Source organism: Pipistrellus hanaki, assembly GCF_964339955.1.
Source record: "Pipistrellus hanaki genome assembly, chromosome: 3".
Lineage (NCBI taxonomy): Eukaryota > Metazoa > Chordata > Mammalia > Chiroptera > Vespertilionidae > Pipistrellus > Pipistrellus hanaki.
In genome coordinates, this window is record NC_140505.1 from 182,850,891 (window position 1) to 182,876,366 (window position 25,476).

At 45.6% G+C, this 25,476-nt stretch overlaps 3 protein-coding genes across 5 annotated transcripts in view; all 3 read right to left on the bottom strand.

Moving 5' to 3' along the window:
• The window catches only part of LOC311618990 (apolipoprotein L3-like), a 64,192-nt gene extending 53,187 nt beyond the window's left edge, over positions 1-11,005 (bottom strand). The window contains exons 1-2 of one of the 3 annotated variants that reach the window (XM_084876862.1): positions 9,598-11,005; positions 9,307-9,415 (exon numbers count right to left, since the gene is read on the bottom strand). In XM_084876862.1, coding sequence (XP_084732988.1) covers positions 9,307-9,337 — 31 coding nt within the window. In that variant the 5' untranslated portion in view covers positions 9,338-9,415; positions 9,598-11,005. The other 2 variants (XM_084876861.1, XM_084876857.1) reach the window with 2 other exon arrangements.
• LOC311618979 (apolipoprotein L2-like) overlaps positions 1-25,476 on the bottom strand; it is a gene marked incomplete at its 3' end in the record, with an annotated part of 60,242 nt that overhangs the window by 16,568 nt on the left and 18,198 nt on the right. The gene's annotated exons all lie outside the window — the stretch shown is intronic.
• Positions 3,109-8,877, bottom strand: LOC311618684 (apolipoprotein L3-like; the record flags this gene model as incomplete). Its single annotated transcript, XM_084876230.1, is given in 5 exon segments — positions 3,109-4,400; positions 4,404-4,542; positions 5,771-5,891; positions 8,343-8,364; positions 8,854-8,877. Coding segments are annotated over 5 exon segments (1,011 nt in total). The 3' UTR covers positions 3,109-3,695.

Consider the following 25,476-nt stretch of genomic DNA (forward strand, 5'->3'; position numbering starts at 1 on the left):
CCCCCTGTCCTTGTCCTGTTTATGGGGCAATGGGTGGGCAGGGAGCACGGAACCCAGGGCGCTGGTGCCGACCTAAGAGTGGCTCCCCCACAGCACTACAAGCACCAGAGCACAGGGCACTGCTCTCCATGCCAACAGCACCTGCCCACCTAATGGGAAGTGTCCTCTGGCCACAGCCCCTCGTTGCCAGATTGCCACATCATCCATATTATCCCAAAGCTGGGCCCTCGCTCCCTGCGCCCCACAGGTCCTGGGGAGGCACTGCTCCATGCGTGTGGCTGGTGAGAGGCATGAGACACACATGAAGCTCCCTCGTCAATGGCAAAGCCCTTGAGAATGAGTTCCAGGCGATGCTCATCTTCTCCCCAGGGGCAGACAAGGACTGGACACTCATCATTAGTGGATAGAGCCTCAGCCTGGCGACTGAAGGGTCCCAGGTTTGATTTCAGTCAAGTGCACATGCCTGGGTTGGGAGCTCCCAGTGGGGGCGTGCACTAGGCAGCTGATCAATGATTCTCTCTCATTAATGTTTCTATTTCTCTCCCTCCCTTCCCCTCTGAAATCAATAACAATATATATTTACTAGTGGCACGGTGCACAACATTCATGCATGGGGGCAGGTGTTCCTCAGCCCGGCCTGCACCCTCTCCAATCTGGGACCCCTCGAAGGATGTCCTACTGCCAGTTTACAGGGATCAGGCCTAAACCAGCAGTCGGACATCCTTCTCACAATGCAGAACTGCTGGCTCCAGCCACTCACCTGCCTGCCTGATTGCCCTAATCACTCTGCCTGCCAGCCTGCTCATCCCAACAGCCTTCTACCCCCTTTCCCCCTTGCTGGCTGCCCCTTTCTTACAGGAGTCCTGGCAGGGGAAGCTCAGGGGCAACACCAGTTCCATCAGTGTCCTTTAATAGTGGCCCTTTCTCCTTGCCAGAACCCTGCATCGCAGGTCCTCTGGCCCAAATACTCTCACCTCCACTTTCCTCCCCATCCTTTCAACCCTTGGTGCCTCCTCTTCAGGGAAGCCTTCCTTGACTCCTCACATTTAGTCAAGCCTCCTGAAATAAGAGTTCTCTCCTTAATGTCGGTCTGGCAGGAAGTGATGGAGGATCCAGCAGAATTGGTACCTACTGGTCAAAGCATTTCCAAAGAGCAAACAAATTCTTCATGGGCCTTCGAAATCTGCAGAACTGGCACCTCCGCCAACAGGCTGCTCACAAATCCTTGTGCTCCTCAGAGGGCCTATCAGACACGTGGGCCCTAGTGAGAAAACCTTAGTGTGTTTCCAGCTTGCTCCACTAAGGTCAGGAAGGTCAAGGTCATGCTGACCTGAGTGGCCTGGAAAGGAACCTTCTCCTTTGTTCTGTTTACCTAAGTTGACTCACCTTGCTCCTATCACGAAGAGCCGGGGTTTCCTCTTTGGTGTGGGTCTGGTCCTCACTGTGGGCCTCAGAAGGCAAAGCCCAAGAGTGCCCTCCAGGAGGCAGTGTCCCTCAGTCCAGCTGTGAGGTATCATTCCCAAGTCAACCCTCAGTGAGCCTTGTCTCAGCTCTGCCCTAGGGGACACCAGGCTCCAGCAGGTTACTTGTGGCTGGGTGGAGGCCTCCGGCTTTTGTGCAGAGTAATGGGAAGCAGGTGCTTGATAAGATTTCTTTCCTAAGGGCTGTTCTGGCTCAGGTGGAGAAGGGGAGGAGGGGGGCAGGAGCAGTGCCACAAGGGTAACACAGGATGATCATGTGAAAGCTCTTACAGGAGGGAAAATGTGAGGGTAGTTTGGAAAAATGTTTGCTGTCTCCCCGTCTATTTATTGATGACCCTCTCTCACCCCTGCAAACAAACCCTTCTGATCTTTTCCTTTTTAATTGTATTGCTTTTTTTACAGAAAGGAAGGGAGAAGGATAGAGTTTAGAAGCATCAATGAGAGAGAAACATCAATCAGCTGCCTGCTGCACAGCCCCTACTGGGGATGTGCTCATAACCAAGGTAAATGCCCTTGACTGGAATTGAACCTGGGACCCTTCAGTGTACAGGCTGAAGCTCAATCCACTGAGCCAAAGCAGTCAGGCAAGCCCTTCTGATGTTAATCAACCTCATGTCCTACAGTTGATCCTGGGCCTCAGCTGCTGGGCGAGGAAACTAGTTGTGTTCAGCCCAAGCCAATCTTGTACCTTGATTTCTGTGAGAGTCCATGATCCCCAAAGATCATCAGGGAGCCAAGTTCGATGCAATTAACAAGAGAGCCTCTTCCATGTTAACATGGGCTCTGTCCCACACATGCCTACCACATGGTGGACGAGAGCCCAAACTTTGCCAAGCCCAGGGGTTTATACCGGTGGTGATGTTTAGCTGACCATGATTGTTTGGGTGAGGGCTAGGGTTCAGTTACAAAATGGAGGAGGATAACTCTGCCCTGCCCCACAGTGGAGTCCGGAGCTTCCCCCGGGTGTCCCAGTGGAGGTCCCGGGGGACTGAGGTCTCAGGGACTTGACTGGACGGGAGAGTCGGAGCCCAGTGAGAGAGCAGGAACAATGGAAGATTTGCTCCCTGAGTTCCTGGAGGACAGGCTCATGGGGAAGGGAAGCCAGGCACCCGGAGCCCAGAGGAGCCCACCCATCCCCACCACAAAGGCTCAGTCCATCTTACTGAACCAAAGTCTGCAGAACACAGGTGGGGAGAAACAGGGGACCTAGAATATCATCGTGACCATACCACCTCCACCACTTATGGAGAGGCTGTGTCTTTATGACCTGCTATGAGTATCTGTTTTCATTTCTCTCTCTCTCTCTCTCTCTCTCTCTCTCTCTCTCTCTCTCTCTCTCTCTCTCTCTCTCTCTTTTTCCCAAATCAACCACTGTTCTGAGAACATTTGCAGTTTCATTATAATTTCACTGGTCTCTCAGAGCATCTTGGCCCCCAAGAGCACCAGCAACTTGTCAAATGTTTCACCCATTCTGCTGTCATCACCACCACCATCATCATTATCATCATTATCATCATCATCATCATCATCATCATCATCATCATCATCAAGAAGTCACTGCCTATAGTGCATAACATTGTAATAACTATGAATGATGTCATATGTCTGCCAGACTTAGCGGGTGATAACTTTATAATCAGTTTATTGTCACCTAAACTAATACAATATTCTATGTGAATTATAATTGAAGGATTAAAAAATAAAAACATTTTTTATGTCTAAAAGATGTGCTGCTGGAAGACAAAGGCGAGCTGGGACTGGAAAGCAGGGCGAGAGACCAGGACAGGGGAGGGACGTGGTTCCTGCTGGGAGGGTGAACCCTGGGGAGGGCCAGTCCAGGAGCCACTGTAACTCCCATATCCCAACAACTCAAACTCTTTCCCCTTCTTCCATTGTCAATTCTTCAGTAGTTCCGGCCTTCTTGGTGCTTATTCCTCCACTTCTCTTTCTTTATTCATGACGCCCTATCTTTTTTAGTCAAAGTACAGTTCCTCCTACCCCCCCCCCCCCTCCCATCCCTGTCTTCCCTGATTTCAGGTCCAGGTTCCTTCCTTCCCTTTGACCCACCTGCCATCTGCATGAACCCCTCCTTCTCTGTGCTCAACACCTTCCCATGCAGTTCCATCCATTTTATCTCCCTGGCTTTTCCCCTCTAACAAGGTCAAGTCCACGCCTTTGTCTCCCAAACATCCTGCACCCTGCACTGTCAGGGGATCATGGAGTCAGGTCCTCCTGTAGACTTTTGTAAGTGCGGATGAGTTTTTCCAGCCTCCTCTTCAGCTCCTGGGCTTGGTGCCTCAACTCTCCCGCCAACTGAGCCTTTGCGCCCTCAGATAAATGCTTTGACTCATTCACCAGGTCCACTACATCCAGCAGAAGACCTGCACCTGGACCTAAGAATTTGGCTCCTTTGCCCAGGACTTGAGCAGTGCTTCCCAAACTATCTATCACATGGTGTCCGATTTGAGCAATGTCTGCCCCCCTGCCATTAATGTATGGGATCTCAGCTAGTTTGATAGAATTGGATTCCTCTGCATTGAGGACATTAGCTTTCCTCAGAATGCGTTGAAGGGATTTGAAGCACCTCCGTGCTATGAAAGCAATCTGGGGAGGGCTGTGATGTAGAATCTCCTCAACCTCCTTCTCTGTTTCGGTGCCAGTTGACATGAGGCGGCTGGCTTTTGCTTTTGCTGACCCATCATTTGAGCCTTCAATAATTTTCGTAGCCACACCAGTCACAGCAGCTGCTGCCCCCAGTCCCACCCCAGCCATTGGAAGCAACAGACTAGTCCCTGCTGTGAAAGGTGCCAGACACAGGCCAGTGATGGACAGAAGGCCAGCCAGAGCGCCGGTGGAAGAGGCCGCCACCTGGGTGATGGTGCCGTCCCTGTGCAGCTTGTCAACCTCATCAGCAAGTGCTTAGAGCTTTCCAATGCGTTCCTCAAGGTCCTGTTTGACCTGAGGAAATTCCTTCATAAACCTTTCCCTATTAACTTTGTCTTCCATGGCCATGAATGTTTCCAGCTGGCTCAAGTCTGCATAGAGTGCATCTGCCTCATCTCTGTAATAATAAAGGACAGGGAATTAACAGCAGCAGGTATATAAATTGCTAAAGCTGGGATTCCTGATTACATGACCTGGTGCAGGAAGCCCTGTTCTCTATGGTGGGGACATGTGCATCTACTCAGAATCCCTCAGATCACACCACTTTGGCAGTCCACATTATGACTGGAATGGTCACTAAGCCACATTGCCTTCCCTCTGGTCAGCGTTACTCCATGGAGAAGAGAAGAGGGTCCCACAGGGAGGTGAAGAGCCCTCCAGCTCACAGACAGGGTTGGAGCACATGATCACCAGGGCCCTCTGCCCCCAGCAGAGAGGGGATCAAATCAGGGAAGGAAGAAATGTGCCCCCCGCCCCTGCACAGCCCTCCACTAGGCCCCTGGTCTCCTCAGTCCTGTGTCCAGGTGCCTCAGCTGCCTCACTCCTGCCAAGCCTTCCTACCAGTCCTCCCACCTGGACCATCCTTGCTCCACCCAGACCCGGGACTCTGATCCTGCTCCAGGCCTCTCTGGCCTCCAGACAGGATGACTGCACTTGCTTCCTCAGCCTTGAACCTGCAGTTCATCACCCTGGTCCTATCAGACGGACTTGCTATTCCTTTGATGAGGGAGATGACATAGCCCAGAGCTTCAGAGCTGGGCAGTGATACAGACAAGATTCAACCAAAATGGTGCAACCTCACTGCAGCTCTCCCCCTTCCAGGCCAACAGGACCCTACAGAGCTTGTGCAATCCCTTTCTTAGGGACAGCAGGCTCTCTAGCCACAATCCCCAGGGACACAAACTGTGCCAGCATTTTCTGGCTTGTACCACAAGACGTCCTGAGAGGCCCTCATGTCCAACGCGAAGACGTGTGTGCGCTGTCTATTCCCAGAATCTTTTCTGATGTTCATGAGAACTGCTCACCTACCATGTGACAGTCATTAGACTAAAGAGTTTACCCACATGTTCTCATTCTCCTCACAATGAAATAGAACAGATGAATGACAGACAGTGGTTGAGTAACATGGCCAAGGCCTCATAACCTTCCCTCTGCAGGCCTCATCCCTTCTCAGCCTGAGCCCTTCTCTGCCAATGAATGATAGGAAGGAAATGTTGCTCTTGGTCTGTTGAGAAGGAACTTGCTTAATCCCAAGCACAGGATCCTGCCTGGAGGAGGGTGCCTGCCAGAGGAATCTGGATGCAGGGGAGTTGGGGGTGACAATACAGGCATCCCCTGGAGGTTACCTGGACAAACTGGCTGCAGCGACAAATCTCTCCCAGGATTCATCACTCAGCAGGCGTTGCAGGTTCTCTTTGTTCCATGGGTCCTTTAAAAACTCAATGGCATCAATAAAGTCTTTGTGCTCTAGATGGAAAGTGAAAACAATGAGGTTAGAAGGTAATGGGTAGAATAGAAATGGAATTGAGTATCTAATCTAATAAAATGGAACTATGCAAATTGACCATCACTCCATCACAAATATTGCAGCACCCATAGCATCCCAGGCACATGCCACAGAGGGAGAGAGGGGGTCTGGGCAGGCAGCACGCCTCCACCCCAGTGGACACAATGCAGGGTTAGGGCATGTTCCTGGCAGCTGCCTCTGGGCTCAGTGCACACCTCCACCCCAGCAGACACAACCCAGTGACTCTCTGCATGTGAGCTGCAGAGGAAACTCCTTTTCTGACAGCTCATTAGCTAAGCTCTCTGTATGCTGCCACTTGCACTATTCTTGGTAAATTGAACAATAAGAATCCAAACAAGTGATCTAGGTTTTTCACCATACTCCAAGAAGACAAAAACTAAGGTCCTCTGCTGGTGGGGCTAAAAAATGTCATATTCTGCCCTAGCCTGTTTGGCTCACTGGATAGGGCTTTGGCCTGCTGACCACAGGATCTGGGTTTGATTCTGATCAAGGGCATGTACCTAGTTTGCAGGCTCCTCCCTGGCCAGGGCCCAGGTCAGGGCTCATGCAAGAGGCAAAGAATTGAAGTGTCCCTCTCACATTGATGTTTTTCTCTCTGTCTTTCCCTCTCTTTTCCAAGCTCTCTAAAAATTAATGGAAACATATCCTCAGGTAGGAGAAGGAAGGAAGGAAGGAAGGAAGGAAGGACGAAAGAAAGAAAAATGGCCGAAACCGGTTTTGCTCAGTGGATAGAGTGTCTGCCTGTGGACTGAAAGGTCCCAGGTTTGACTCCGGTCAAGGGCATGTACCTTGGTTGTGGGCACATCACCAATGGAGGCTGTGCAAAAAAAAATCAATAAAATAAAAAAAAAAGGGCATGTACCTTGGTTGTGGTCATATCCCCAGTGGGGGGTGTGCAAGAGGCAGGTGATGGATGATTCTCTCTCATTGATGTTTCTAACTCTCTATTCCTCTCTCTTCCTCTCTGTAAAAAAGTAAATAAAATACATTAAAAAGAAAGAAAGGAAGAAAGAAAAAAAGAAAGAAAGAAAGAAAGAAAGAAAGAAAGAAAGAAAGGAAGAAAGAAAGAAAGGAAGAAAGAAAGAAAAAATGTCAGATCCTATGAAAGGGACATCTGGAAAATGCCTAAAGAAAGTTGTCATTTTTTTGTGGTGAAGGAACTGGAGTCCACATTGAAGAAAACACCATGGCAGATGTGGTGGCTGACAATGGCTGCAGCAGTGGGGTGATGGTGCTGGTGCCTTCCCCTGATCAGCCTGGTTGCCTCCTGCAGAGTGAGGCCAGACTGTGGCTTAGGCCCTCTCCTCATAGGAAGTGGGCCTAAGCTGTCAGTAGGACATCCCCCAAGGTCTCCCAGTCTGTGAGAGGATGCAGGCTGGGGTGAGGGACCAACCCCTCAAGTGCACAAATTTTGTGCACTGAGTCTCTAGTAAACAAGGTGGTTAAGTGTTCATCTACCTGAGCAAGTGTCACCTGAGGAACTTTTTTTTTTTTTTTTTTAAATCTGGGGAATGTTTGTTGAGTTACCTGGTATTATGGAATGAACTGTCCACACCCCAATTTATATATTGCTGGCCTGACACCCCATGTGACTGTACTTACTCATTTATTTTTAAATATATTTTTATTGGTTTTTAGAGAGAGAAGAAGGGAGAAGTAGAGAGATAGAAACATTGAAAAAAAAAAGAAACATCAATCAGTTGCTACTGCCTGCGTACTCCTGGAGGTTGGGCTCCAATCCAGGCATGTGCAACAACTGGGAATCCAACCAGTGATCTCTTGGTTCATGAGTCAACACTCAACCACTGAGTCACAATGGCCAGGCCCCATGTAACTGTATATTATAATTAATGTTAAATGAGGCCATAAGTGTGATACCTAATGCAATATGAATGGTATCCTTATGTGAAGAGGGTGAGACACAAATTCTCTCTATCCACCACTTATATTTCTCTCTCTCTATCTCTCTCTCTCTCTGTGTCTCTCTAAATCAATAACTGTTATAAATCTTTTAAAAAATGTGTAACTCTCAGGGATTTGGATGCTCTGGAAATGCAGATAAGAAACTGGGGACTGGTGTATGTTTTGTGTGTGCAGAGACAAGATGTAAATGTGTTTCCTATCATATACACACAAGACATATTATTCTTATTTCACAGACAAAGAAAGTGAAACTCAGACAGCAAAAGAAGGCCCAAGCCAAGAAGCAGATACCTCAAAGGTGGAATCCAAGGTCACCCATCAGACATTTCCTGACATTTGGTTAAAGCCTCCCTAGGTTTCAAAAATTCATATGATTCGTGCATTCTACCCGACAGTGCCCCTTTGGGATTTTTTCAAAATTCGAAAAGAGTATTTCAGATCACACACCATTGATGGAGTAAACCTACCATGCAAAAAGGATGCTTCCTGCTACTCACAGATGCTCCAGGGTGGGGAGTAGAGGAGGTGTCTTCAGGTAGGTGAGGCTTGGGCCCTCAGTTCTAATGCTCTGATCAATCAGTACCACCTTTCCTCCTCCAGGCTGGTCTCAGGGGCCACAGCTCCCTGGGCAACTCTGACTTCACCCTCACCCACTTCTTAAACAGGAGCTCATCTTGTTTATCCTCAGGAAACCACCAGCTCCAGTCTTCCCTTGGGAACCTGGGGCCTGCTCAGGAGCTGCAGGCTTCTGAACTGTCCGCTTCCCCCTTATGCTGCAACAGGAACAAGTTTTATCCCCTCCTGGGGGGTGATGTGGTTGCCTAGAAAATGCAGTGTTGATTTGGGTGGTGGAGAGGTGTTTTTTCCTTTTCTTGCTTCACCCACTGAGGGAGAAAGTAAACCTGGGCTTAGATGGAGGGAACCCAGAGCACTACATCTGTGTATTTGTGGGTGGGTGTGGGAAATAACAAAGCAGGCCTCTGCAGGGGTATCTGAGATCATCAGAAGTTCCTGCCTGACAGTCACACTTAGCACACAGGTGTTTATAATTGGAAGCACAGGTCAGGGACCCAGCAGAGCTGTGGGAGGTGGCAGTACTTTGGAAGGGGAAGTTTCCACCAGGAACTAGCAGGTTCCAGGTACAGGGGACAAGAGATTCCCACCTCCCATGGGCTGTCCTGGCCTCGTTGGAGTCATTGCATGAGTTGCAGAAGATTGGAGGCAGTGAGCAGCGTGAGGAGAGAGCTAGAAGGAGATCCCCACGTACACTTCTGGTTGAGGGGACCCTCTTTGACCCTCTTTGGGATTTGAGGACACTCATCAATCCCCTTTGAGTTTCTTGATTCCTGTGTAGCTTAACCCAGTTTGGAGATGCCTCCCTCAATTCTAGATCATGAGCAGGAACCAGCTAGAGAGGAGGAAGCTGGCTACCTGGGCAGTTCCGGTCAGCTTCTGAAGTCATGGTGTCAGCAGTGGGATTTCAGAGTTTCCCCTTTGGCTCACCAGTCTGTGTTCAGCTGGAAGGAGGTGTTTCTTCACCCTTGGGAAAGAGAAAACAAATTGTGGGGTGCAAGGCGAGCCAGCTGAGCAACGGGGAACAGTGAGGGGCTCCGTTTCTGGTGTTTCTTTCAGAGAAGGCCTCAGATGCCAAGATGGACTCAATCCACTGTGTTTCCCTGTCTTCCTGGCTCTGCCAGCTGCTAGTTAGGAGCAGGTACTCACTTCACTCCAGCCTACTGCAAGTCAAGTGACAGTCTCTTTGTCCTGTGAGGGCACAAGGAGAAGAGCATCAGACAAGGAAACAGACAGGTGAGGAGAACAAAACCAGACACGAAAGATAGCAAGGAGAGTTGGGGAGGAATGCTTTGGAAATGACTTGAGGTTGGGGACATCTGGTTTCCTAATCAGTACAGCTGATATTGACGGTGTGTCTGCCACAGGCTCCTTACCTGTTCCCTCAGCAAGTACTCTCACACATTCCACGTGGTGGCCACCATTGTGGCTCCCATTGGAACGTGGAGGAAACCACCACAAAGTGTAGGTTTTCACCTAAACTCGGGTTAGCCCAAGTGCCACAGTAGTGCTAGAGCTAGGACTCCAACCCAAGTCTTCCTGATCCCAGTTTGTGAGGAGTATGCTCTACTCCCTTTTACATACAAAAACGGTTATTGATGTGTCTGTGCTGATTGCAAATGACGCTTCTCATTGCCAAACGATGTCTTGCGCCCTGGGCCCAGTCTCTGTGTTGATAAATTCCTGGGGCTGTGGGCTCCCAAGCCTGCACTCTTTTGCTTCTGCAAGACCCTCATGGCCTAAGGCCCTGGGGTCCTGCAGTCCTGGCCCCAGCCCTGAAGCCCTGCTGTGGGCTGCCTAGCCCTCCTGGCACTGCCGGGTCCTCCCTGCTGCCCACGCCCACAGCTGGACCTTGGCTTGTTTCCAGTTCTTTATGAAAATAGTGCAGAGACAATCCTCGGGCATAGAAGCTCATCTGCATTGAAGATCATTTCCTTTAAGATTAATAAATAGAATGACTGGGACAGAGCGTATCACCATATAAAAATTCCTTTATGCCTAGAGCCACACTCTAATGCAAACCAATTGCACCAATTTACATTTATGCTCATAGGACATGAGGTGCCTATCTTTTCCATCCTCCAGTTCATTGTACTTTTTAAAAACCCACATACACATCATTGTTTTTAAAATTCTTTTATTAGGCTAAAAATAAACAACATATCATTTACCACCTTAACCATTTTTAAGGGTACAGTTCAATAGTGCTAAATTATATTTACTGGTGTGTAACCAGTCTCCAGAACTCTCTTCATCTTATAAAACAGAACTCAGTATCCACTAAACAATAACTAGCCCCTAGAAACTGCCATTCTACTTCCCATTTCTATGGATTTGAGTGCTTCATATAAGTGGAATCACACAATGTTTCTCTTCCTGATACTGCTTTACTTCACTTACCACAGTGTCCTCAAGGATCATGCATGTTGGAACATGGGCCAGAATGCCCTTCCTTTTTAAGGCTGTAATTTTTTTAAAAGGATTTTTTGGAAAACTTATTTGAGCCAAACTGCATTAAGATCTAAAATGCTCTGGAGAATAAGTTTCTCAGCTTCTTCTATGCATTTGAAATGAAAGGGATGTAAGGAAGGTTACATGAAGGTGGGACAAAGCAGGTGGGGATTGGATTACAAGACAGTCAACTTGAGTGAGGTCTCTTCTTTTAAAAAATGTTTTCATTGACTTACAGAGACGAAGGGAATGGAAAAGAGAGATAGAAATGTTGATGAGAGAGAAGCATCCAGTGGCTGCCTTCTACATGCCCTCTGCTGGGTTTTGAGCCCACAATCCGAACATGTGACCTGAATAGGAATCTAACTGGTGACCTTTTCATTCATGGATCCAACACCTGTAAGGCAAGATTATGTTGTCTGGAGAGTGGTTATTTCTAAGGTGTGTTCACCTAGATGCACAGATACAATGGACAGGGCTTGCCTAAGGAAAACAAACCTTTTGCTAAAGAGTATAAGCCTGAGATGTGACCACCCGCCATGACCTGCCCAGCTAGGATTTTAAGATTACATCACCCTGTCGGTTACTTGGCATAGAACCCATTTCTCATCCACGGTCCCCCATTTGATCACAAGTCAGTTTGAAGGATGCGTGGGTGACCAACCTTTTGTTGGAGAGCATAGTCCCACAGTGCTAGGAGGGCTCCTTCCTGGGAAGTGTCTTTGCCCACCTTGTCTTGGTGGCCATGGGGACGGGGCCACAATGTAATCAGGGGCTCTGTGTTGAGGCCACATTTTCCCAAAATGATACAGGCAAGGAAAGGGGAGGCAGTCAGGTCTTGTGGCCTTCACTGTGAAAACACACTCTGGCCCTGGCTGGGTAGCTCAGTTGGTTAAAGCATCGGTCCAGTATGCCAAGTTTGTGGGGTCCAATATACACCTCACATATGAATGGCACACGAAAGAATCAATCAATGAATACATAAATAAGTGGAACGATCGATGTTTGTCCCTCTCATTCTCAAATCAATAATTAAAAGCACTCTGGGTCATCTCTGTTCTGTGAACTCTGATGATGGAACAGACCTCTCCATGGAGAGGATTCTCCCAGTTCTGCCTAGGACGCTCTTGCCTTTGAGCCCAGGGAAGAAAGGAAAAGCTGGTTGCCTTTAGGGCAGTGGTTCTCAATCTTCCTAATGCCGCAACCCTCATGTTGTAGCCACCCCCAACCATAAAATAATTTTCATAATTGTAATTTTGTTAACTGTTATGAATCATAATGTAAATATCTGATATGCAGGGTGTCTTAGGTAAACCGCGTGAAAGGGTGGTTTCGACTCCCAAAAGGGTTGCGACCCACAGGTTGAGAACTGCTGCTTTAAGGATTATTTTGAGATGGCAAAAAGCATTTATCAACTACCCTTCCTGAGACCTGCCTGAAACAGATAGCAAAGGGACTTGCAGAATAATTATAGCCAATGATAACGTGGCTGATATGCATGGTCTTTGCTCTGCCCGGGAATGCTCTACGACTTTATAACTAATGACTCACTTTCTTCCAATGACCTTTGAACTGAGTACCACTTATATCTGAAAGCACAGGGTCAGGTCTATTCTCTGGTGCCACTCCTGTCCCCAGGCACCCGCTGCCCAGCTGGCACCGCTGGCTAAAGCGTGGGGTGTGTCCATGATGGGGACACAGAACAACCAGCCACTGGACCGCACAGCACAGCCCCTTTCGCTTGAGTTATACCATTACGCTTACTTCTCATTCTTTTTTTTTTTTCTTTTCTTTTCTTTATTTTTTTTATTTATTTATTTTTAATATATTTTATTGATTTTTTTTGACCCCCTCCCTCCCCAGAGTTTTGTGTCCATTGGTTGCACTTATATGCATGTATACAAGTCCTTCGGTTGATCTATTATCTCCCCCAGATCTTCCTCCCCTCCCCGCTGTAATTTGACAGTCTACTTGTTGATATACTGTCTCTATATCTATCTTATGGTTCATCAGTTTATAATGTTCTTTATTATCCACAAATGAGTGAGGTCATGTGGCGTTTCTCTTTCATTGATTGGCTTATTTCACTCAGCATGATGTTCTCCAATTCCATCCAGGTTGCTGCAAATGATGAGAAATCCTTCTTTTTTATGGCAGCATAGTATTCCATTGTGTAGATGTACCAAAGTTTTTGGATCCAATCATCTGCTGACGGACACTTAGGCTGTTTCCAAATTCTGGCTATTGTAGATTGTGCTGCTATGAACATAGGGGTGCATATATCCTTTCTGATTGGTGTTTCTAGTTTCTTGGGATATATTCCTAGAAGTGGGATTACTGGGTCAAATGGGAGTTCCATTTTCAGTTTTTTGAGGAAACTCCACACTGTTCTCCACAGTGGTTGCACCAGTCTGCATTCCCACCAGCAGTGCACGAGGGTTCCTTTTTCTCCAACACTTGTTGTTTGTTGATTTGTTGATGTTGGCCATTCTGACAGGTGTGAGATGGTACCACATTGTTGTTTTGATTTGCATCTCTAGGACAATTAGTGACTTTGAGCATGTTTTCATGTGCCTTTTGGCCTTCCTTCTGTCTTCTTTTGAAAATGTTCTATTTAGGTCCATTGCCCATTTTTTAATTGGATTATTCATCTTCCTTTTATTTAGTTGTATAAGCTGTTTGTAGATGTTGGAGATTAAACCTTTATTAGTGGTATCATTTGCAAATATGTTCTCCCACACAGTGGGCTTTCTTGTTGTTTTGTTGATGGTTTCTTTTGCTGTAAAAAAGCTTTTTATTTTGATGTAGTCCCATTTGTTTATTTTCTCTTTAGCTTCCATTGCGCTAAGGGTAGTATCAGTGAAGAAGTTCTTTTGGCATACGTCTGAGATTTTGTTGCCTGTGGATGCTTCTAGTATTTTTATGGTTTCCTGTGTGATGTTTAAGACCTGTATCCATTTTGAGTTTATTTTTGTGTATGGTGTAAGTTGGTGATGTAGTTTCATTCTTTTGCATGTATCTGTCCAATTTTCCCAACACCATTTATTGAAGAGACTGTCTTGACTCCTTTGTATATTTGTGCCTCCTTTGTCAAATATTAATTGAGCATAGTGATTTGTGTTGATATCTGGGTTCTCGATTCGATTCCATTGATCTATATGTCTGTTTTTGTGCCAGTACCAGGCTGTTTTGAGAACAGTGGCTTTGTAATAGAGTTTGAAGTCTGGTATTGAGATACCTCCTACTTTACTCTTCTTTCTCAGGATTGCTGTGGCTATTCGGGGTCTTTTATTGTTCCAAATGAACTTTTGGAGAGTTCTTTCTAGGTCAGTGAAATATGCCGTTGGTATTTTAATGGGGAGTGCATTGAACCTATAGATTGCTTTAGGAAGTATGGACATTTTGATGATGTTGATTCTACCAATCCATGAACATGGTATGTTCTTCCATCTGTTTACATCTTCCTCTATTTCTTTTTTCAGTGTCGTGTAGTTTTCCACGTATAGGTCCTTTACTTCCTTAGTTATGTTTATTCCTAGGTATCTTAATTTTTTTGGTGTGATGGTAAATGGAATTGCTTTTTTAGTCTGTTTCTATAAACTCACTGTTGGTGTATAGAAATGCCATAGATTTCTTGGTGTTAATTTTGTATCCTGCTACATTGCCAAATTAATTTATTAAGCCAATTAGTTTTTTAATGGAGCCTTTTGGGTTTTTTATATACAATATCATGTCGTCTGCAAATAAGGATAACTTTACTTCTTCTTTTCCAATTTGGATGCCTTTTATTTCCTCCTCTTGTCTAATTGCAATGGCTAGTACTTCCAGTACTATGTCAAAGAGGAGTGGCGATAGTGGGCATCCCTGTCTTGTTCCTGTTCTTAGAGGGAATGGTTTTAGTTTTTGCCCATTGAGTATGATGTTGGCTGTGGGTTTATCATATATAGCTTTTATTACGTTGAGGAATGATCCTTGTACTCCCACCTTGTTAAGAGTTTTTATCAGGAAAGGGTGTTGGATTTTATCAAATGCTTTTTCTGCATCAGTTGATATGACTATATGATTTTTATCTTTCAACTTGTTTATGTGATGTATCACGTTTATTGATTTGCGGATATTGTACCAACCTTGCATTCCTGGAATAAATCTTACTTGGTCATGGTGTATGATCTTTGTGATGCTCTGCTGGAGCCGATTTGCTAGAATTTTGTTGAGGATTTTGGCATCTATGTTCATGAGGGATATTGGCCTGTAATTCTCTTTCATTGAGTTGTCTTTATCAGGTTTTGGTATTAGGGTGATGCTGGCTTCATAGAAGGAGTTTGGAAGTGTTCCTTCCTCTTGAATTTTTTGGAATAGTCTGAGGAGGATAGGTTTTAGTTCTTCCTTGAATGTTTGGTAAAACTCTCCTGTGAAGCCATCTGGCCCTGGGCTTTTGTTTGCTGGAAGCTTTTTGATGACTGTTTCAATTTCTTCCCAAGTCACTGGTCTATTGAGATTTTTAGATTCTTCCTGATTGAGTTTTGGAAGTTTGTATTTTTCTAGGAATATGTCCATTTCCTCCAGGTTGTTCAGTTTGTTGGAATGGAGTTGTTCATAGTATTTTGTAACAATCCGTTGTATTTCGGTGGGGTCTGTTGTTATTTCACCTCTTTCATTTCTGATTTTGTTTATTTGGGTCCTCTCTCTTTGTTTCTTGGTTAGCCTGGCTAGAGGTCCATCTATCTTGTTTATTCTTTCAAAGAACCAGCTCTTGGTTTTGTTGATCTTATGTATTGTTTTTTTGGTCTCTATGTCGTTTATCTCTGCTCTGATTTTTGTTATTTCCTTCCTTCTGCTTACACTGGGCTTTTCTTGTTGCTCTTTTTCTAACTCTTTGAGTTGTAGAGTTAGATCATCTGTTACTATTTTTTCTAGTTTTTTGCAATAGGCTTGTAAGGATATGAACTTCCCTCTCAAAACTGCTTTTGCTGTGTCCCATAGATTTTGGATTGTTGTGTTTTCATTGTCATTTGTTTTCAGGATGTTTTTAATTTCTTCCTTGATTTCTCTGGTAACCCAGTTCTTGTTTAATAGCAGGCTGTTTAGTCTCCATGTGTTTGATTTCTTTGGATTATTTTTATTGTAGTTAATTTCCAGTTTTATGCCATTATGGTCTGAGAAGATACTTGCTATGATTTCTATCTTCTTGAATTTGAAGAGACTTTGCCTATGTCCCAAAATGTGGTCTATCTTTGAGAATGTCCCATGTGCACTTGAGAAGAATGTATATTCTGTGGCTTTGGGGTGGAGTGTCCTGAAGATGTCAATTAATTCCATCTGGTCTAGTGAGTCATTTAGGATTGATATTTCTTTGCTGATTTTTTGTTTAGATGATTTGTCGAAGGGTGACAGTGGGGTATTAAAATCTCCTACTATGATTGTATTGCTATTAATCTCTCCCTTAATGTCCTCCAGCAGTTTTTTAATGTATTTGGTTGCTCCTGTATTGGGTGCATATATATTTACCAGGGTTATTTCTTCTTGTTGGATTGTTCCCTTTATTATTATGAAGTGGCCTTCATTATCTCTTGTTATGTCCTTCACTCTGAGATCTAATTTGTCAGATATAAGTATTGCTACCCCAGCTTTTTTTTCATTTCCATTTGCCTGGAAAACTTTTTTCCATCCCTTCACCCTCAGTCTGTGTGCATCTCTTTTTCTGAGGTGGGTTTCTTGTAGACAACAGATGTATGGGTCTTGTTTTCTTATCCAATCTGTTACCCTATGTCTTTTGATTGGAGCATTTAATCCATTTACATTTAAGGTTATTATTGATAGGTACTCATTTGATGCCATTTTTATTCTATACCCGTGTTCCTTCTTCACTTCTTATTTCTTTATTTTTACAGTAGACCCTTTAGCATTTCTTGCATTGCTGGTTTGGTGGAGATAAATTCCTTCAGTCTTTTTTTTGTCTGTGAAGCTCCTGATTTCCCCTTCAATTTTGATTGATAGCCTTGCTGGGTACAGTATTCTTGGATTCAGACCCTTCCTTTGCATGACTTTGTATATTTCATCCCATTCCCTTCTGGCCTGATAAGTTTCTGTTGAGAAATCAGTTGCTAATCTGATGGGGGTTCCTTTGTATGTAACTTTCTGTCTCTCTCTCTGGCTGCTTTTAAGATTCTTACTTTGTCATTGTTGTTCGCCAATTTAATTATAATGTGCCTTGGAGTCTGTCTTCTGGGATTCATTTTGCTTGGGACTCTACGGGCATCTTGGATTTGTGTGGGTTTTTTCTTTTCTATTTCAGGAAAGTTTTCTGTCATTATTTCTTGAAATACTTTTTCCATGTCTACCTCAGTTTCCTTTCCTTCTGGAACCCCTATTATTCGAATATTATTTTGTTTTGTTTTGTCCCAAAGCTCCCGTAGGCTCTCCTCCTGCTTTTTAATCTTTTTTTCTAGAAGTTGCTCTACTTGGGTATTTTTTTCCATCTTATCTTCTAGCTCACTGATGCGGTCCTCTGCTTCATCTAGTCTACTCTTGATGCTTTCTATTGAGTTCTTCATGGTAGCGATGTCACTTTTCATTTCATCTTGGTTCTTCTTCAGTTCCTCATGGCTCTTCTTCATTTCCTCATGGTTCTTCCTCATTTCTTCTTGGCTATTGTCAAATTTCTCTTCCATTCTTTTTAGCCATGCTATGATCATTACTCTGAATTCTTGCTTTGGTAGGCTGCTTGCCTCTGACTCGTTTACTTCCTTTTCTGGTGATGCCTGCTTTTCTTTCACGTGCGGACTATGTTTTTGTCTCCCCATGGCCTCTCTTTTCAGGATGTCTGGTTATGTGGTATTCCTTCTCCTGCGTTGATTTTGAGGTACAAAATACAACACTACCAGGTACAACACAAGAGGCACTTAACAGGAATGTATTTACAATATTAATAACCTCTAATAAAGGTGACCACTAGAGAAAGGCAACTTAGGGGATAGGAGAGAAGGAATAAAGGTAAAAATAAAATGAATAAAAATTTAAAAAAATTTAAAATTAAAATAAAAAAAAATAAGTAAATTAAAAAAAAGAGGGATAAAGAGATAGAAAAAGAAGAAGAAAAAAAGTAATGACAAAATGAAGTTGGAAAACAGGGGAAAAAAGAAGAGGGAGAGAGAGAGAGAGAGAGAGAGAGAGAGAGAGAGGAAACAAACTAAAAGAGAAATGGGAAACAAACTATATATATATGGAGAAAATTGCCATAGAACAACCTCTGAACCCAACCAATGCCAGTAACAATACTTGGAGATTAATACAAACTACAATATCCACTATTATTAAGTAAGGCTATGATATACAGAAGTAAAAGAAACAAACAAAAACAGAGGATTTAAAAAAAATACAAAGCAACAATAACAATACAGGCATAAGCATAACAATTTCACTAAAAAGCATAAAAATTCACAATAATCAACCTTCACACAAACAATGCGAAAAGGATAGAGAGGAGAACAGATTTTTTTTTTTTAACTAGTTAATATAGTGCAGAGATTGGTATTTATACACTTGGATCAGGGGTTGGAACTTAGGTCTATAAGTATAGTGAGAGCTTTAGCAGGGGGTATACAGAGAGAATTGAGGAAAAACTAAAGCCGGAAAGGGATAGGATAAACTGTAGACTAAAGGGTAAAGTTTAGTAAGAGAGTGATAGTGTAAAGGTTGAGTTGAGATAGGGTTGAATGATGCTATAGTAGAGATTAAAATATAATGAAGGTTACTCCCAATGTAAAATAAAGAAAAAATAAAATGGTACTAGAGAGAGAAAAATAAATAAATAAATTTTTTTTTTTAAATTGCAAAATAGCAGTAGTAATAGTGATGATAGAGATTGAAAAATGTAATAATTGAAAAGGTAAAATCAAGTAAGGAAAAAAGAAAAAAAATTGTTTCTTAAGTAAAAGATATGAAAATTAAATAAAAGATGTAAAAAATGAAAATAAAATAAAGAATAGCAAAATTAGCATAAAAATGACCAGTAGTGGTCACTCACTTCCTCAGTTAATGTATTTGGCACTTCTGATTCTCGGACCAGACAGTCTTGCAGTTCCAAGCTTTCCACTGCACCTCAGTTTTGTAAGGTAATCCTTAATTTTAAGTAGGCTATATCTTAGTTATTTGTGTCCATTTATTTTTGATTAATTAAAAGACAAAAGAAAAGAAAGAAAAAAGAAAAGGGGAAAAAAAAAAAAAAAAAAAAAAAAAAAGAAGGGCAGTTTGTAATTCAGCTCTTAGGTGTCAGTGTTTCCGGTTTGACCTCCCAGTCTTTTTGGTTGCTCTGGCCTTCTTTCTCTATGGCTCTAGCTGGCAGGGTGCCAGCTGGCTCCCAGACTATCTCTTCTGGCTCCGATCCCTTGTTTCCAGGAAGGCAATTTCTCCCTGCAAATTCCCCAGATATGCCCAACTAGGCAGTCCTTCCCTAGTATTCCGAAGCTAGGGGGTGAAGGGGATCAGGCGCCGAGGTGTCCAGATGTTCTGCCCTTGGCGGGACAGCCGCGATTCTTAACACTCTGTCCCGTGTCCTCTGGCGTTTTTTAAAATAAAAAAAAATTCCCGCTTCTGGAGAAGCTTATGCCAAACCCAGCACTAGATGTCGCTGCAGCCTTCTTAGGGCTCAGCTTTGCGGGCGCTCCATGGAGGCGGGGCCGGAACTCCCCGGCTACCGTAGCTGCCTGCACCGCGGGACCAGGATCTCTCAGGCTTTCCCCGCAAACTCTGACCTTTCCGTGGGTGACCGAAGAACTCCTTTGAATCCACGCGCCTGCGCCAACTTGGGCATCTCAGCTGCTGGATGGACCTCTCCGCTGTGGGCTTTCCAGGCCTCAGAAAAGCCACTCCTTTCCTGGTAAGATGGCAGGGCCCACCCTCCGAGCCACAGTTGGCAGCTCGCAGCGCCGCTGCAGCCGCGGCAGTGCTGGCCACCCGGCCAGGAAATCCTGTCCAGCGGATCGCTCCCTAGCTTCCTTGAGACCTCGGCTGCCCCTCAGCTGCCAATCAACCCTCCCTGAGCGACTCAGATGCTACTTTTATCTGTTCTGGGACCAGAGTCAGAACAAGTCCGACTGTTCGGTCGCCATCTTCAAGCTCCGCCTACTTCTCATTCTTGATGAGAAAATAATGACTCGGATTCCACAGAAATTACCCCACTGATGTAATGTTCGTTTGACAGTTCTACCAGCTTTCTCAGAGTTCCACTTATTTCCTCCTGTCTCCTTCCTGCAGCCATCCTACTTTTATATGTGAAGAGAGGAAGAGAGGAATGTGAAAAACAAAAGTGCCTGTGAAACTCTGATTCTGATGCCTGGCCATGAGCAGGCCAACCCAAAGCTGCCCCTTCCCCAGAGGGCGCCCAGGTCTGGGGCACAGGCCCAGTTCTATCCAGCCCCTCCCACTCCTGCTCACTAATGGCTGCCCAGCGCTATGCTTCCTGCACCAGAGGCCCCTTGAAGGCTGTAGGTTCCCAATGAATGTGGTTGTTTTAGAAAGTAGACATGGATTCAGAGGAAGAAGAGAAGGACATGGAAGACAAACAAAAAGCTTCCACAGCCCTGGCTGGTGTGGCACAATGGTTGAGGCATCAGCCCATGAATGACAATTCAAGGGTTTTGACTCCTGGTCAAAGGCACGGATCTGGGTTGTAGGTTCTATCCACGAACCAAGTTGGGCACAGTGCAGGTGGGGGAGGCAATAGGTTGATGTACCTCTCTCAGACTGATGTTTCTCTCCCCCTCTCTCTCTCCCTCCCTTCCACTCTAAAAATCAATGAAAAAAATATTATAAGCTGATGATAAAAAAAATTAAAAACTAACAATAAAAGTGTAGTGGGGAGAGGGGGTGAGATGTTAAAAGTCATGTTGACTTGCAGAAACATTGCTAATCAAGACACAAATTCCAGAAGCATACAGGGAAACTTTGATTGATTTGTCCTCTTCAAAACTACAAACTGCAAAGGCTACCAGCAGCGAACTCAGACCAAGAGAGGCCGGGTCACTGTGTCCAGCAGGTATGTGGACTACAGGTGACTCTCTGTGCACAGTACACAGGAGAGACTGAACACAAACTCTTTTTTTTAATAAATCTTTATTGTTCATATTATTACAAAAGTTCCTCATTTTTTCCCCCTCCACCAGGTTCCCACCCCACCCTCTGCCCTTTCCCCACCCCCCATTGTCCTCATCCATAGGTGCACAGTTTATGTCCAGTCTCTTCCCGCACCCTCCACTCCTCTTTTCCCCCCAAATTGTCAGTCCACTATCCTTCCATACCTCTGATTCTATTATATTCAACAGTTAACATTGTTCATCAGGTTTTTTAATTCCCTTGGTTTTTAGATTCACGTATTGATAATTACATATTTGTTGTTCATAATTTTTATCTTTATTTTCTTCCTCTTCCTAAAGAACCCCCTTCAGCAATTCATATTATTCTGGTTTGGCGGTGATGAACTCCTTTAGCTTTTTTTTTTATTTGTGAAGCTCTTTATCTGGCCTTTGTTTCTGAGTGATAGCTTTGCTGGGTAGAGTATTTTTGGCTGTAGGTTCTTGCTATTCATCACCTTGAATATTTCTTGCCATTCCCGTCTGGCCTGCATGGTTTCTGTTGAGAAATCAGCTGACAATCGTATGGGTGCTCCTTTATAGGTAACTGTCGGCTTTTTTCTCTTACTGCTTTTAATATTCTCTCTTTGTCTTTTGCTCTTGGAATTTTAATTATGATGTGTTTTGGTGTGATCCTCTTTGGATTCCTTTTGTTTGGGGTTCTGTGCACTTCCTGGACTTGTAAGTCTAATTCTTTCACCAGGTGGGGGAAGTTTTCTGTCACTAATTCTTTCATTATGTTTTTGGTATCTTACTCTCTCTCTTCTTCTGGCACCCCCATAATTCTGATGTTGGTTTGTTTGAAGTTGTCCCAGAGCTTTCTTACATTATCTTCAACTTTCTGGATTCTCTTGTCTTCTTGCTTCTGCGGAGGAGTGTCCTCTGGCTCTTTGCGTTCCCAGTCTTTGACTTTATTCTTGTGATCTTCCATTCTGTTTTTAGGACTCTGTATAATATTTTTTTATTTCAGACTATGTATTCTTTATTTCTAGTTGATCCCTTATTATTTCTAGTTAATCCCCTATTATTTCTAATTGATCCCTTTTCATATCCTCATAGGTCTCATTTATTTTACCGTCCTCTTCTAGGAAATTCTTGAAAAACCTTATAAGCATGGTTTTGAGCTCTCTATCCAGTCGCTTTTTGTCCTCCATTTCTTGTCTCAGCATTTTCGCTGCTTCCCTGAGTTGGTAGGATGGGAGGATCAGCTGTATCTATGCCATGAGATAGCCTTATTCCACTCGATTTGGAAAACTGCAAGAGCCTCTGTGCTCAGCTTGGATGGGGCGAAGTTTTAGGGTGGAGCCTACAGCCTTGGCTTCCAGTTAGCCCTGCCCTATGAGGTTCCTGAGTCTCAGTGTTCCTCAGTGTCCTTTGGTATTAGCTGCAAGCACCTCTGAGAGAAAGGGGCCCTAGAGTTTCACCCGCTACCAGACAGTTTAGTCTCTATCCCAATGAGCCCACAACTGGGGTTCAGTGCAGTTGGAAGTGGGGTTAAGAGCAGTCTGGAGCTTATGTCTCCTTCCTGCTAGGGCAATCCACCGGCTCAATCAACAGTCTGTCCTCTGCGCAAAATGTGTGAGACTCGGGGTCTCTGCATTTCGATGCTCCCCTGAGCTTCCGCCTTACAGCCCAGATTCCCTCTGTATGATCCTGGGGTCCGAGGGTCTCGCCCAGAACTGGGGTTCAGTGATGTCAAAACCAGGGTTCAGCACAGTCTGGAGCTTTTATCTCCTTCCCACTAGGGAACGCCAGCCAGGCATTCAGCCGCCCCTCCTCTCTGGATCTGTCCTCTCCACATACACAACATGTCTCGGTACCTTAGGCTTTTACAGCTCCTCTGATTTTCCTTCTGGTTTTCTCTTTCCTTCTCATTGTAGAATTTGCAGTCAGTCAACTTTCTTGTAGTTCTGGATAATGTCCACTTTATATTTTAGTTCTATTTTTTGAAATTGTAGTGTGAGGCTACAGTTAGATGGTTACCTAAGCCGCTATCTTGGTTTCTCTCCTCCATTGAACCCAAATTTTTAAACATGGGAGACACAGGAACAAATCCTTCTCAGGGAAGGGGCTTGCCCAGCGTCAGGCAGCTCCTGAGGGAAGAGTAGAAGCCTGCACCTCCTGGTGCTGGTGGCTAAGGAGGGAGATGTGGTTTCAATACCACAGCAGCTCTCAGGTGTGTCTCTGCTGTACAGACACAGGGAGCTGAGCTCAGACTCGTCTGGCTGTTCTCTGTCCAAAGTTGGTGCTTTAAGAAGGAAACCTGGGTCATGCCACACACCTGCCTCAGACTCTAGGTCCGGGCTTCTCCCCGACTCTGGGCACACAGGACGACCTCTCATGTCTCCCATCCCCCAAGGTCCTCAACGAGGGCCGGCCAAGAAGGGAGGCAGAGCCCGCCCACCTTCCTGCTCAGTTTCCATTCCTGGCACCCAGAGCAAGTCAATCCCCTCTCAGGGCCTCAGTTTCCCCACAGGGAAAGGTACTAAAGTCAAAGGGTGGGTGAAACAATGCCTGGATTTACACAGTCTCAAAGGAAATCCTTTTCCTCTTTAGTGTCAGCAGCAGCCCCAGGGGCATCCAGGCCACAAGGAACGGAGATTCTTACTCACCTACAGTCCCCCACCCCCTCTGGTTCATCCACATCACCCCACACCCACTTCCTCTGCCTCTTCCAAATCCCCCCACATCTCCCTCCTCTGCCTCCTCCACATCCCCCCACATCTCCCTCCTCTGGCTCCTCCACATCCCCTTACATCCCCTTCCTCTACTTTCTCCATATCCCCCCACATTCCCCTCCTCTGCCTCCTCCACATCCCCCCACATCTCCCTCTTCCACATTCCCCTCGCATCCCTCTCCTCTACTTTCTCCACATCCCCCCACATCCTCCTCCTCTGCCTGCTCCACATCCCCTCACATCCCCCTACTCTGCCTCCTACATATCCCCCCACACCCACCTTCTCTGCCTCCCCAACATCACCCCGACATCCCCCTCCTCTACCTCTTCCACCTCCCTCCACATCACCCTAATCCCCCTCCTCTGCCTTCTCCACATCCCCTCATCCACCTCCTCTGCCTCCTGCACATCACCCCCACATCCCCATCCTCTTCCTCCTCCACAACCCCTCACATCTCTCTCCTCTGCCTCCTCCACATCCCCCCACACCCACATCCTCTGCCTCCTCCACATCCCCTGATATTGCCCTACTCTGCTTCTTCCACATCCCCCCACACCCACCTCATCTGCCTCCTCCACAGCCCCCCCACAACCACCTCCTCTGCCTCCTGCACATCACCCCTACATCCCCCTCCTCTGCAGTCACTGGCTCCTGTCTCAGGTAGCCCAAGACTGTGCTGAGCTGGAGGGGTCCTTGGGTACCCACCTGAGCAGTGTCCCCTTCCTCTCCACTGCTAAGAGCTCAGGGAAGACAGGAACCCTCGCACTAACCTGGATTCCAAACCAGACTCTGCCCCTGCTTACATGCACACTTGGGCCCATTACTCCCCTCTGATCCCCCCGAGATTCAGTTTCCCTCATGTATAAAAGAGGGACAAAATCCTTGTCTTAGAAAATGTGAGGATGAGAAGATGCGGGAGGGTCTCCTATCCTCCCAACTTACCAAGCTTCTCCCTCTGGCTGATTTGGCACAAGACCCACCTGCTGGTAGCTGTGCAGAACCCCTCTGCGCTGTGTCTGTGCAAAAACCAGACACACCCTGGGCCAAGGCAAAACTGAAAGTAAATGCCGAGGTCCTGAGAGGTTTGGGATCAAACATATTATCCAACCCTGGGCAAGCACCACCCTGGACAAGCCCCCCTGCCTGCTAACATCTCAGAGGAGCCAGGTCTGACCTCCCAGGTCCTTCTCTGCTCAGCCCATCCTGCCTCCCTCAGGTTTCCAGGAGGAAGACCTGTCCCAGACACACAGAGGGATCCTGGGAAAATTTCTCCCTCCACCCATAGGCTTGTCCCCAGAACCCTCCTCTCTCATCTTCCCCACATGCCCCAAAGCCCCCCTTCTGTCCCAGTGATGAGCACCGCCCTGTGCACAGCAGAGGCTCACTGCCTCCTTGCATTGCTTTGATTCCTGCTCCTATTGCAGGCCCCGCCCAGGCAGTTTCCAGAATTTGCTTTTGTAGGTCGTTCTGTTGCAGAAGAACAAAGAAAAACCAACTGACGTTTAAAGAGGAGGTACACTGTTTAATATTGATACACCGGCAGACTCGGAATAACTTTCCAATCTGAGTGTAGAAACATGCAAGAGGCTTCTTTTTATATCTTCCTGGCGTCTTTGTCCCACAAATATGGATTATGATTCCAGTCCTTTCCTTGGACCTAGCAAGAAGGTCCCCCAGGTGTTGGGGGTCTCCAGGCCATATCTGATCTTCTGGCCTTGCGCCAGCTTTAATAACCCTCCCTCCGGGACAGTGCGCTTTTCGCATTAAC